Source organism: Lissotriton helveticus, chromosome 7, assembly GCF_964261635.1.
Source record: "Lissotriton helveticus chromosome 7, aLisHel1.1, whole genome shotgun sequence".
In the NCBI taxonomy this organism is placed as follows: Eukaryota; Metazoa; Chordata; class Amphibia; order Caudata; family Salamandridae; genus Lissotriton; species Lissotriton helveticus.
This window is the reverse complement of record NC_136068.1, coordinates 1951417717-1951432329: the sequence shown is the minus strand read 5'-3', so window position 1 is coordinate 1951432329 and position 14613 is coordinate 1951417717. Positions and strand designations below refer to the sequence as shown.

Genomic DNA, 14613 nt, shown 5'->3' with positions numbered 1-14613 from the left:
ATTCTGAAACATGGACATGATAACTGGATAATTAGCCAGCTTTCCTGGGATCAGAGAGAGGATAAAGAAGAAAACCGCTCGCACAACGTTTTGAGGATTTAGGTTCTATACTGAAGTACATTTTTAGAAAAAGGATGAATTGACTTCAGCAGTGTTGGTAAGTATCTACTTAGGTCGTGTTTGTTAGATCTTGCAAGAATGTTATAAACTGGAAAGTTCAGGTGAGAGTGAGAATAATGAAACTATGATGGGCAATGTACATTGGTGCCTAGATGAAAAAAAAAGACTGCCGCTCATCACTTGGGTCAGATCGACTTTATAACTTGCTCCACTGAAAACTGCTTTAAAAGTATTCTCCAGTCTTCATGTGTGAAATATACAGTACTTTCTTATAATGATCTAAACTGCTCGTGCCTCTTGGTGTTCTCAAAATCGCGAAGAAATTGTCTTGAATTCAGGATAGCTTCTGTTTTTCTATGAATAGAATACTTCTGTGCTGCATTTACTTTTAAGAGTTTGAGACAGTTATTCAAATCTGACTGACCTGCCTTTTTTTTAATAATAGGATGTCAAAAGTTCAAAGATGGAAAAGGTTTCCTCAGGGAAGAAGAAGAGCTGGAGCCTGGTTTCACGGGTGGTGCAGAAAGAAGAGAAAGCGCTGCGGGTCTTTGCTCAGGTATGGCTCCGATGCACACTATTTTCATATATACTTATGGTTTGCGCTGCTGGAGTCCACTGCATTGGAGAGATGATCCCAGCTACAGGAGTGCGTGAATATCGATGTGTGCGCATCTGTCTGTCTCCTGCCGGAACGCAATCCTACAATGCTGCGGCTCTTGGATCACTGATAGCAGTTTGAGCCGTATGGTTGGCGCTTCGATAGGGGTGTTATAGAGGCAACAGTATTATTGTTGTTTGTCATAAAGAAAACTTAGGACGAGAGCCCCCCGGATCTGGTAAGGGATGGTGACAAAGTAAATTGACACCGTGAGCGGAGACGTGGTCTTCAACTGCGGAGATCTTGGCTCATACCTACCCAAGTACACAATTTAAATCTCTCTTGAAATCGAAAGCAAGGGCATGGGGAATACTCCCCTGGAAGAAGAGCATCTGCAGATAAAGAGCTCGCAGTAGATGGACAGCAGAATCGTCTTCCTTCGCTATAAACAATTTCTTTTTTAGGACTAACTGATTTCCCCTTGAAAGGAGACGGCTTATGTTGGTGGGGTGTGGCCACTTCCCTTCTTAAGTGACGGGATGTGATCCCGAGCGCTCCTGCGTTTGTGCAGTGTGTGGCACAGTGAAATCTAAAAGTTTGAGAATAGACTTCTAGAATGTGGTAAGGTACGTAGAATATGGGTGATATACATCAATTGTATGCCATATGAATTAAGAAATGGAGATTAAATAGCTAGTTTGTCGTATTAGGTGCCATCATAAGAACTGTACTAGCATGTTGCATGTTGTGGCAAAGGATCAGTTACTATTAAATATCGGCTGTTGCCACTTGAAAATTTCGCTGTGTGTATAGTACGAATACTTTTTGTAACCAAAGAATTGAACTTGGAAAAAAGTCATCCCAGTTGAGGGGTCATTCAAGAAATGAGCTACCACCAGAAAGGAATCGCTGTTTGGAGAACTGGGTAGAAAAAAGGAATTATAAGGATATAACCCGGAATAGAAATACTATTGAGCGAAAGTGATAGATGGTTAGGGAGACCATTGAGCGACGGTCAGCTGGAATTAGACAAATATTGCTCCTTGGCATTGCAATTTGGGGTGTTTTGAACGGCATTCTGCATTGTGTGCCCCCGCAACCTTTCACAACTCACTGACCTGCCAGCTTGAGACACTGCCATTCAGGTACAGCACCTTTGAAACGGCCATTCAGGTGTTCACCCCATACACAGAAGACGAGATGTTTTGAACTTGTATTCTCAGGGCGGATTCAAGGGAAGATGTAAATGGACAACTGAGCATGATTGTAGTCTGGCTAGAAAACTGAATTAGCATTTGTACGGTGATGTTGTTAAGTCTTTAGCACCAAAATGTTTCTCGTTTACATCTCAAGCCTGATCTTTCCTGAAGTGTGGGTTGAAGACTCGTGTTAGTATCATGCAAAGCCAAACCCCGATGCAGCATATCACTTCTGATTCTTTAGGAGAAAATGTTTTATTTTGTATTTGACATCTTCTGTACATAAATATACTTACAGTTATGTTTGTCACTAGCTTTAGTGGTGAACGTATAATGGTTAAGATGCTAGCTCCTTTATGCTTACCCCCCTTTATGGTTATTTTCCCTAACCCATCATTCTGCCCCATGTATAGTAGTTCAACATGTTCCTTTAAAACATTCTCTAACACAGTATTTTCCTTGTACTTTCTTTTTAGTCTCTTTACGCAATAACACAATCATCATATTTTGTAATTGCAGGACATGCAGATATGACACCTGTCATTGCGTTAAACATTAAAATAGAGGAAGACTTGTGTTCCGCGGATCTCCTTGACTCTGAACAGAGAAACAACATCGACAGTACCACAGGTGAGGAAAGCAGTGCTTATCAGCTCGGCCCCTTACACAGATCTGTGTGCTTCAGGGACTGTTCGACTCTCGCCAAGGGCAAACACAACTCAATGCCTTCGATCGCACGAGCAAGTATTCCAGTGTCGCTAGACAAAAAATTATTGAAACACTGTGCCTGTCTTGGCCGCATCACTGTCTCTCCCTCCGTCTGATGTAAGAAAACAGTAAATAGGTTCATATTGGAATATAGGATTATATTTTTCTGGGTATTTACGTTTTAGTCCAGCATCCACCCAGCAGTGCTAACATGCGTGTCACCCCTTACAGAATCTACAAGTGTAAGCACACTACGGCCTCTTGTCTTTTTTATACAATTTTTTTGCAGAGAGAAAGTAGTGCAGCTTCCACTACAGGTTTACATGTTGGACCAGTAGCATTGTGTGCAGCATGGATCATATGCAAACTAATGTACAGTTGCACTATACATAGCATTAACTATATGAGAGCTTCAAGCCTGCCCTTAATCTATACTAGTTTGTGTTAAGCTGTTCTCCGTCTGCCAGTGCTCTGTTTTGTTCTTGAATCTTTCTGCTGCATTTTCTCTAACTTACAATTTCTTGTCGTTGATCAACACCTCACGTCATACACCATTACTTAATTCTTCTTATCATAGCTACCTTGTTTTGTTTTCTTTGGGAGCACACCTCTACAGTTTTATATGACCCTTAATAGAAATACATCTCTTTGGTTTTATTAAAAGGAAATTAGACTATTCTGAAGACACAAATGTTTTTACTTCCAAAAAGAAGCAATGATTTGTGTAATGTTTAGAAACGTACTCTGCACGATTCACGAAGCTGTTTCTTTGAATAGTTGTGTCTTGCCCCAAATGTAAGTAATAATATAATAATAATGAAGCCACTTGTAAAGCGCCTGGCTTCTTCTAATGAAGTGTCCCAGCGCTTGGAAGCTTGTTTCAGCTACACCTGACTTATTCTTGTATTTCTACTAGTAAGATATATTCACTCCTGGTAAAAAGCCTTTTTGAATCGCTAAAATGTTTCTGTTCTCCCAGTAAGCGTGTCTTATTCCTTGGAATGAGTAAGTAGGTACATTTCCCAGTATGAAAAGTAATGTGTAAGTCACAGCTGAGACTGTAGGAAATTCCAGCAACATATAGAAAATGTGCTGTAAATCAGACAGCCTGTGTTGGAACACAACGTCAGATCTGATTTGATGTTCTATTGATAACAATTGATGTTTTATGGAAAATAATAATAATGCTGCTATATTTTGTACAACAGGAGCTCCATTCCAGAGCATTAAGGTAGATGGAAGTTTGGGAGATTATTACAGAGAAAGAGAAGAAAGCAGCATGTGTCTCGACTCAGGTGAGCTCCAAATGGGGAAAAGAAGGGCTGCAAGGAGAGAAAGAGTGTTTAATGCAGGTCGAACAGGAGAGTGATACAAAGAAAGTGAGTAAAGGGGTAGATCAAAAAAGAGGCAAAAGATTAATCATTGAAACATTCACTTTAAAATTCTCTTAACCGTATTAAGAGCTGCGAGTAGATTCGTGTGTCAATAATGAACTCAGTAAAGAGTGCAGCGTTTACAGGGGTGGTTTTACACACTTCAGAGTGGGTATAAGGCTGCAATACTCCTTTTTCATCAGCCGCAACACTAGGAACGTGTGCTATTTCCCCCACAAGACAAAAGTTGTGTGTTGAGAAAAAACGAAGCGTGCACTAATATTGGCTCGTCTTTGAATTCTAGTTCTGGCACACACTTCTGTTTGCACCTGAATCGGGTTTCCCTTGGGAGGACAAGTGAGGGTCATTGTACATTAACACGCTTTTCACTGCCGTAAGCGGCTAAAATGAAGGTAAAGTAAAGTAAAGTCCACATTTGTAAAGCGCACAATCACCCGTAAGGGTCTCTAGGCGCTGGGGGGCCGTCGGGAAGATTAAGCGAGCTAATGCCCAGAGTCACATGGTGCTGGGCTAACCTGCCGCCGGAGCCGGGGATCGAACCGTGGTCCCCAGATTCCAGCGTCAGTCGCCCTGGCCGCGGCGCCACACCTCTCCCACCTCTCCCAAGGTTGGCGCAGTACTTGCAAGATGCATATCATAGAATAGCAATCTTAAGGTGCTCTGGAGGTTTTTTCCCAAGAGTGTGCTACTGAAGGGTGTCACTTGGTGTGGAAATGAGAGACCTTGAACCCTTGAACTTTTAACAGCAGATCCTGAACACATGTGATGTGATCTCGGTCTCCCATTTCCTCTCTCTGACTCCGGTCATTATATATGACCGTGTTGTTAAATTATTCTTTATATGTTAACCTGTATACAAACACAATCCAGAGTATATATCACCACAGGTCAACTCACAGTAACACCATTGCATGAAATATGAGCTATGCATTTCCTTATATATTGAATCGGATAATTAACGGCTATCACACAGCCGCTAATTTGCTTGTACTTGTGAAACACACCTCTAACTGCACTTGTTAGAGCAAGGGGCGCGCAAGCTGACAAAACTAGTAAAATCGTTGAGCTTAGACCTGAACGCATTTTGCAACAAGGAGGCATTTCTAGCTGCACAAGGGCCATCTTCTGTCCTCAATTCCACCTGTGGACTTACTGCAGCTCAGTGCCCCCCCCCCCTCATCCCACTTCAGACATACAATGTATTACTTCACACCCAGGGTATCTCATGCAAGTATACCCGCATTGTGAGGAACTGCTGCTAGGTTAACCCCACCCACCAGGAGGAGCCATTTTGTATAATCGATATTTGGATTTCAATTTGAAATTGAAACTTGGTAAACTGAATGTTTGATAAAGGTCTGTCCCTGATATACGTGGATATCTGAGATAATGTAATTGCAGAATATGCTATTACCCCTCCTTTTTTAGGTCGAGCGACCTATCTCAATGCGCATGCGCATTGAGCGGGAGCTCGATATATAGGGACTTAAACAGAGCTTACCGAGATCAGGCGATTCCCAGGCGATTTCTTGCAGTGCCCGTGAAAGCTTGCTCAATACGCATGCGCATTCCCATAAAAAGCGCGTGCACAGACACCAGCCCCCCTCCCACAGTCATCCCCCAGCGTGCGCTGTGCCAACAAGCCTTTGAAGTGAAGCTTAGCTTCACTTCAAAGGTATCCGCTACCCCCGCCCCCTGCTTCACACGTTTCTCGCATTTCTCCTCCCTCCCTCGCCCTTCAGCGTGCCCTGTTCACCCTGCTCCCTTTCTTCCTTCATTCTTTCCTTTCCTTCTTTTGGCCCGTCAGCCTCCATCCTTTCTTTCCCTCTTCCTTGTTTGTTGTTGCAGTTTTTATACTGCTTGTTTTTCATTTTTAATACTCTGACCCTTGCTTGGCTTCACAGCACAAAGACCCCCCACCTTGTTGCTTTAAGGCAGACGCACCTGAAGGTCGGCTTTAACTATTATGGGAGGCTTGTTTTTTAAACAAATTTCTTGGGGGCTGTTTTTATAAAATTAACAAAGCATGTGAAACATCTTTTCACACAGATCTCACCTATTTTGACCTCTGAAGCTAACCAATTTTTCTCTCCATACTCCGTGTATTTACTGAAAATAATGGGCATTTGTTCGAAAAATCTAGAGCACCCACTCTTATCTCAGATTTTATTACCACATAACTCCGTTTTGCCTGCAAATTATGATAATATCAACTGAAAAATGCATTTCATCCACATATTGAGAAAGTCCAGTAAATTCCCTAAGAAATAGCCAAATGATTTTTTTTCCACTCATTGATTATTTATTATTATTCGTTTTTCACTTTGCTCGTTTTTTCACAAAGCCCGTGTGCAATCTTTGAACAGGTTTAAGACCCGCACGTTGATTAGTTTTGAGCCTCCACATGCTGGGCAGATACATTATTGTGTTCCTGACAGCATAGACTCACGCTCTCTGAAAAATATTTAAACCTGTTTTCATTAGAGAAAACAGTCTTTTATCGAGATACCGTCACTTTTCAACTATATCTTCAGTATGTAATGCTGCGTTATCATGCTCCTCCCCACAAGCTTCCCCCAGCGTGCGCTCTGGCTCAGCCGAGCCGCACTCCTCCCACACCTCTCACACACAAGTGAAGCTTCACTTCAAAGCTTCCACAGATGATGATAAGCACCCGCAGGCACGCATTCACACGGAAACAGTCGCAAACACACAAACACTTCTACAAGAGATGTCCCTTCAACCATTTTCTAACAAAGACTGACAGAGACACACAGACCTTCCCAGAATAAATGCACGTGAAAACGGACAGACACGCACCAGGACACACCACACAGACGCACACTGTAGGGGTGTAACAATGTCCTACCACTCACGCCTCCAGGGTCACCAGGTCACGTGCATGTTACCCACCTGTGTGCCACTGCTGTTATGTCAATAATGCCCAGCTCTGCTGATACAAGGCTTCTAGACAATATACACAACCACCCCATCTACCACCACCACCGCATCCACCACCACCACCGCATCCACCATCACCACATCCACCGCATCCACCACCACCGCATCCACCACCACATCCACCATCACCACCACATCCACCATCACATCCACCACCACCACATCCACCATCACCTCCACATCCATCATGACATCCACCACCACCACATCCACCACCACCACATCCACCACCACCGCATCCACCACCACCGCATCCACCACCACCGCATCCACCACAACATCCACTACAACCAACACCCTATCCACCACTACCACCACCACCGCATCCACCACATCCACCACCACATCCACCATCACCACCACATCCACCATCACATCCACCACCACCACCACATCCACCGCCACATCCACCATTACATCCAACATCCACATCCACCATCACCTCCACATCCACCATGACATCCACCGCCACATCCACCACCACCACCATCACATCCACCACCGCCACATCCACCACCACCACCACACCCACCACCACTACATCCACCACCACATCCACTACAACCACCACCCCATCCACCACTACCACCACCACCGCATCCACCAACACCTCCGCATCCACCACATCCACCACCACCACATACACCGCATCCACCACCACATCCACCACCACATCCACCATCACCACCACATCCACCACCACATCCACCATCACCTCCACATCCACCATGACATCCACCGCCACATCCACCACCACCACATCCACCACCGCCACATCCACCACCACCGCATCCACCACCACCACTTCCACCACCACCGCATCCACCACCACCACATCCACCACCACATCCACCACCGCATCCACATCCACCACTTCCACCGCATCCACCACTTCCACCGCATCCACCACCACCACATCCACCACTTCCACCGCATCCACCACCACCACATCCACCATACCCACCACCATCACTTCCACCACCACATCCACCACCACTTTCACCACATCCACATCCACCACATCACCACCACATCCACCACCTCCACCACCACCACATCCACCACCACATCCACCCCCACATCCACCACCATCACCACCACATCCACCATCACCACCACCACCACATCCACCACCACATCCACCACCACCATATCCCCCAGATCCACCACCACCACATCTATATGTGTGTGGCTCTGTGTGTGTGTAGATGCAAATGCAATGTTCTTGGATTTTCGTCACAATAAAATACACTGAACATAATCTTCACAAAAGTTATTTACAAACGTTTAAGCTATTGCCATTATAAATTACAATAACTTTTATTTAAGTATTAATTATTTACTAAATTAAAAGCCATTGTTATTTGTAATATCAATACATCTAAGTCACGTAAATACAACACACATTGCATTACAAATGCTATAGGTGTCACATTTGCAAAAGTTAAAACTATTGACATTGTAACTGACAAAGCTATTAATTTTGCTACTTTCAAAACCAACACATCAATAAAAAAAGTGTCATTTACAATACCAATAGCTCAAACTTTCCTAATGCGAGACCTATTGCATTTCCAATGCTTGTTTTCTTTGTTCCCTGCATTTATTAGTTTTCATCTGCCCTTTTCAAGTCTACTTCTGGTCCGTTCTAATACCCTAAACCCTTGTTTCCTTGTAGTGAATGTTATGTGGCATTGGGGACATAGTTTTATTTATTTTCTCTATTACTTTTATTCATTCCTTGCTCTCACAGTTGGTGAAGTTAATTTATTTAGTGATGTGATGCACTGTGTATGTTGAATGCAATTCGGGTAATGTCGACTCCCACTTACTACTGACTGCATCATAAGATTGATGTATTGGGATACATTTAAAAACAATTCACAAAAATATTTTCAAAAGAAAATAATGTATGCAAATGAAAACGTAACAGTGTTCATTTTAAACATTTCCTCTAGCCTGTCAGTTTGTCAGTCCGTCTTGTCTCTAGAGTCAGAGCAAATCATACCTCATGAATAGCTCAGGAGAAAGCAGATGATCTGCAATACCCAGAATGTTATGCGAGAAGCGAGTAGAAAAGAGGCCACACTTGCCAAGCTGTACTAGGGGCGCGCACTTAAGAAGAGAGAAAGTTACAGAGAAGGGAGAAAGTTACTGATCTGTTCATAGGCAGCCACACATCATATACCTCTCTGAGTTTGTTGGAGCCAACCACTCAAAGGGTGTGCCAGTCAACCACATGGATGCTTTCCAAGCTGCTAGCATCGCTCCTTTCCAGCAATTGTGCCCCATGTTGTCAGTGCTTAGCTTTCTGAGCATCCACTGCACCGACCCCTTCTATCCCTTGTATCCAAGCCGCGCCCAAGTAGATAGTTTAAATGAGCCTTCCAGCCCTGCTGTGGAGCCTGAGCTGTGTGGTTGAGCATCTGCAAAACTGGCCAGCAGACTCCTGATTGAGCGGGCTACTTCCAGTGCTTCTGTCGGCAGCCATAGGTGAATGTAGCAGTTCCAAGATGGTCATGGGTGGTTGCCTCACTGCCCCTTTTACATGTAGCTGATTCCTGTTAATTAATTTGTAAACTCTTATAAAACCCTCATGTACCCAGAAATGTTTCTTATGCACATGTGCCAAGACTCTGCTGAGAAGTACCTGATCCCGGAATTACCAATGGCCCCATTATCTCTAATTCTTGAGCCAATAGAACCACCAGGAAATAAGGGCCATAATGTTGCGCATTTCAGTAAATGAAACATGTTAAAATTAGCATGTCCGAGGCATGCGAGCTGTAGATCACATGCTGTGCATAGCCCGCCATCTAGTGCTGGGTGTGGATGTTTGCACTTTGTTTTTGTTCAAAGAAGTATTTCCAGTCACAAGGTAGGTGACTCCTCCTTTCAGTGATTGTGCGCATGGGCATCGGCTCCATCGTTAGATAGTTTTTTTCCGCCATCGGGTTTGGATGTGTATTGCTGTGCTCCGTTTGGCACAGTTTCTTGGACCCCTTTGACGCGCAATCCACTACCCTTGACAGTATTGTTATCGATCGCAGCTTCCCATTCTTCGCGTATCGCCTCCACTCAAAACAACTTTGAACTTAAAACTTGGGGCGGGCTGTCTGGCCTTCCCGCGCCAACAGTGCCAGCAGTCGAGGGAACGGACTCCTTTCAAGTTCTACCCTGGGTGTTGTGCTAAGTTTCTGCGCACCGACTTGCACGAAGTGTGCAACCTCTGCCTGTCCCCAGAACACGACGAGAAAGACTGCGACGCGTGGCGATCTTTTCGATCGAAGAAAGCGCTTCTTGACCACCTGGTTCGACGCCGCAAAATGCAACTCCAAATCAGCTCCGCACCGGACATTTTCACCGAAGATTCCAACACAGAACATCACGCTCAAGGATCTGATGAACAAGAACAACATGTCTCCGTGTCCAAAGCCGACTCTGACATGGAAGAGGAGGAGCAGATTACTCCGGATCAGCATACTGTGCGTAAAGATACCCCCTTGATCCCCCCCCAACAGACAAAGAAAAATGTTCCGGTCCCTCCTCTGCCTTCAGGCCAAGGTCTGCACAGACAAACATTATGCAACGCCACGCCCTCTGGCCCGGCTCTGGTACACAAAGGCAAGCCTTCCGGCTCGGGCTCCAGCCGCCCCAATATCAGTACCAAACCAACTCCTTCGGCACCGAAATCAAAACAGCTCCTGGTAACAATTCTACAGAAGAATTCACTTTCCATCAAGGATTCTGAGCCAAAATCGTTGACACCGAAACCGGTGAGTAAGGAAAAAAACGCTCCGTCTAAAGAGCCTCAGCCCGATGGTTATACACCCTGATACAGGACATAGCCAGCCACCCTTCCAAAGAAATGTCAAATATACCAGGCAGAGGATTATCCTATTCCGCTCAAAAGGAAAAGTGTGGGTACTGACCCTTCACCCCCTTACATTCCACCTCCTTCTCCCACTGATCCAAATGTACTTATTACCCCCTCAGATTCACTACCACTATCACCTGACTCACAGGATGATGGGGATGAGGATCAGTATAGGCCACAGGACATCGACCCTTGGGAGAATTATCATACAGATTATGCCCCTGATCTGTATCCGTCTAGATCCTCCCCACCTGATGATAACATTGGATATGTTGAGCTTCTTAACAGAGCTGCTCAATATTATGGGGTGGGGCTCCATAAAGAGACGTTAGAAGAGGATTTCCTCTTTGAGACTCTTACTTCCTTTCAAAGAGCCACTCGTACATTGCCAATGCGTAAAGGCATGCTAAAACAAACATATGACACATTTAAAGATCCTGTGAGGGCAATAATTATTACACCTAGGGTGGAGAAAGAATATAAGCCTGCCCCTATTGACCCCGCTTATATCGGAGGTCAGTTGTCCTTGGATTCGCTTGTGATTTCCAACGCTTGCAATTGAGCTATCTCACAGACCACAGGTGAGGCTCCTCCTCCCGATAGGGGGCCTAAGCTCATTGGAAGAGTGGCTTCACAAGCCGCCAATCATTGGCGCATTGCCAATGCTCAAGCTTAGCTGGCTTGTTACGATAGGGCTCATTACAATGAGTTGGAAAAACTCATGTAATTTCTGCCTGATGAACACAAGAATAGGGGTAATGATCTTATCCAAGAAGGTAAACTCATCACCATTACATCTATCGGGTGTGCCCTAGACGCACGCCGCTGACACCGGAGCCCGTGCAGTATATACTAGCGTACTCCTATGCAGGCATGCTTGGTTGAGAATCTCAGGATTCAAGCCTGAAGTGCTAACCTCCATTCTCAACCAACCACTTGATAAGGAACATCTCTTTGGCCCAGTGGTTGATACTTCGCTAGAGAAAATGCTGAAAGCCACAGAGGCCGCAAAGTCGTTAGGGGCTTTGCAGTTACCTACCAATAGGGGATCCTTTCGTCGCTCCTATTACATGGGTGGTTCCAAAAAATGTATCTGCCGAAAATCCCTCCTTCTCTTACAGGGGCAATAACCAATCCCCCTCATCAAGAGGTTATTTCATTGGAGGTTTTAGAGGAAACAACGCTAAGGGAAGAGGCAGAGGCAACTTCACCCATACTTCCCCCGTAAACAAACAGTGACTTCCTTCCGATACCCCCTGATCATTCCACTCCTGTCGGGGAATGTCTCTCATAATTCCTACCTGTCTGGAATTCAATCACCTCAGACAAGTGTGTACTACAAATTATCCAGTATGGTTACTGCCTGGCGCTTACACACACTCCCCCAGTTATTATTCCAAGATCACATGCAATGTCACAGGAGCATCTTACCCTTCTAAGGCAAGAGGTTCTAGCTCTGTTGGAAAAACACGCTATAGATATACAATATCAAGGGACCGGAGTATACACCCTGTACTTCTTAATTCCCAAAAAGGACGGCTCTCTCAGGCCTCTATTAGACCTCAGAGAACTAAATCTATACATTGAGTCGGACCATTTTCACAAGGTCACACTCCAACAAGTACTCCCACTCCTTGAGCAATGCGACTTTCTGTCCACTCTGGACTTAAAGGATGCCTATTTCCATATTCCCATTCACCTTGCTCACCGGAAATACCTCCGGTTTCTGCTAGACGGCCAACATTATCAATTCAAGGTCCTCTCATTCGGAGTAACTACCACACCCAGGGCTTGCACAAAATGCCTGGTAGTAGTCACGGCTCATCTAAGAAGACAGCACATCCATGTCTTCCCTTATCTAGACAACTGGCTCATAAAAGCCAGCTCGCAGCAAAGCTGCCTACGCCACACTCGAAAACCAGTGCAACTACTTCACCACCTTGCGTTCACTGTAAAACTTACCAAGTCTCCTCTCCAACCATCCAACATACAAGTGAATTTAGGAGCCACAATTGACACTCACAAAGCTCTAGTGTCCCAACCCGGTCAGAATCCGCAACAGTCAGACTCTAATCTTTCAGTTTCAGCACCAACACTCCTTATCAGCTCCAGTAAATGTAAATGTGTGCGACTTGTAAAGCGCACAGCTGCCCGTAAGCGTCCCGGTGCTGAAGACCGCTGGGGAACCCGTCCTGGCTTTCCCTGTGAGATGTTCCCTTCTGGGTATCTCCAAGGTGAAACCAGGCATCCCCGGCGTCTGTGGGGGCCGTTGTAGAGATGAGGTAAGCTTAATGCCCAGAGTTGCCGAGTGTGATCCCTGGTTAGAGTAGGCACCGAGGCAAGAATTGTCGAGTCCGCTGACCCTGGTCCACGACCCTGCCGCGTCGGGAATTGAACCCTGGTCCCGGGCCGTTCTCTGCTTCTGGGTCTGCCGCCTCTAACCAGTGAGCCACACCACTCCACTTGTTTATGCAATTGCTAGGAATGATGGCTTGTTGCATCTTAATTGTTCCTTACGCAATACTCCAAATGCGCCCCATTCAGGAGTGATAAGCACCCCTGTGGCACCAGGCTCAAGGTTAGTTATCAGATCTAGGGCCAGATGTAGGTAATCTCGATTTACCTACTCTTAAATAGGTAAACTGGATGTAGGTAATTTTTCTTTGAAAATTACCGAATCGGTAAGTGTCGGTAATTACCCATAGGAATGAATGCCAATTACCGAATCGGTAAATACCGAATCGGTAAAAGGGGGAAACATTGAAGGGTGGCAGGGTGTCACTTTGACACCCTGTTGCACTCCTCAATTGTGTCTGGGTGCACATGTTGCAGACATACATGCCCTAAGGGCATGTATGTCTGCAACATGGCACTGTTGGAAAAGCAAAAAAAAAAATGCTTTTTCAAAGGTTTTCATTATTTACCACCAACTTGTAGTTGGTGGTAAATAACGAATCCTAAAATGGGAAAAGCACTCATTTGAGTGCTCCCTACATAGCAAATTCGGTAATTTACTGATTCGGTATTTTGAGGAATCGGTAAATTACCGATTCCTAAAAATACCGATTCGGTAAAGTACCGAATCTGTAAAATGCCCACCTACATCTCATTTTCCAAATACCGGTCAGTAACAGCCGAAATTACAGAATTTCGGCCGTTACCGACCGGTATTTGGCTACCTACATCTGGCCCCTAGTGTTGGTAGTCAGACGCACCCATTACTCTCAGCAATGGTGGAATACATGAAACCTTTCAAAGGGGCGGCCTTCATCGACCGGGTTCTACCGAAAGTGCTTCCAGCAGACACATCGCTCACTGGTTGGGGAGCTCACCTCCAAAAGCATACCATCCAGGGCATATGAGCTCTGCAACAAAAGCAACTCCACATAAACCATCTCGAACTGCTAGCAATTTTTCAAGCGCTCAAAGCATTTCAACTTCATCTTGTAGGCAAAGCTGTCCTGATTCGCACAGACAACATGACAGCAATGTACTACATGCAAAAACAGGGGGGAGGGGGTACACTCTCTGGACACTATCTGGAGATGGGCTATAACTCACAAAACGTATCTCCTCGCTGAACAACTTCCAGGAGTAAAAAAACAGATTGCAGATCTGCTCAGTTATCAACGACTACAGATGCACAAATGGGAACTCCACCCTCAAGTTCTCCTCTCATTCTTTCAAATGTGGGGCTTCCCAGAGATAGATCTGGTTGCCATACATCTAAACGCAAAATGCCCAAGCTTTGCGTCC

The 14613-nt window shown here is 45.1% G+C and overlaps 1 protein-coding gene across 1 annotated transcript in view; it reads left to right on the top strand.

The window, feature by feature from the left end:
* The window catches only part of LOC144770973 (uncharacterized), a 44382-nt gene that overhangs the window by 17236 nt on the left and 12533 nt on the right, over nt 1-14613 (top strand). The window contains exons 5-7 of the mRNA XM_078655838.1: nt 566-676; nt 2437-2547; nt 3834-3920. Coding sequence (XP_078511964.1) covers nt 566-676; nt 2437-2547; nt 3834-3920 — 309 coding nt within the window. The remainder of the gene's footprint in view (nt 1-565; nt 677-2436; nt 2548-3833; nt 3921-14613) is intronic.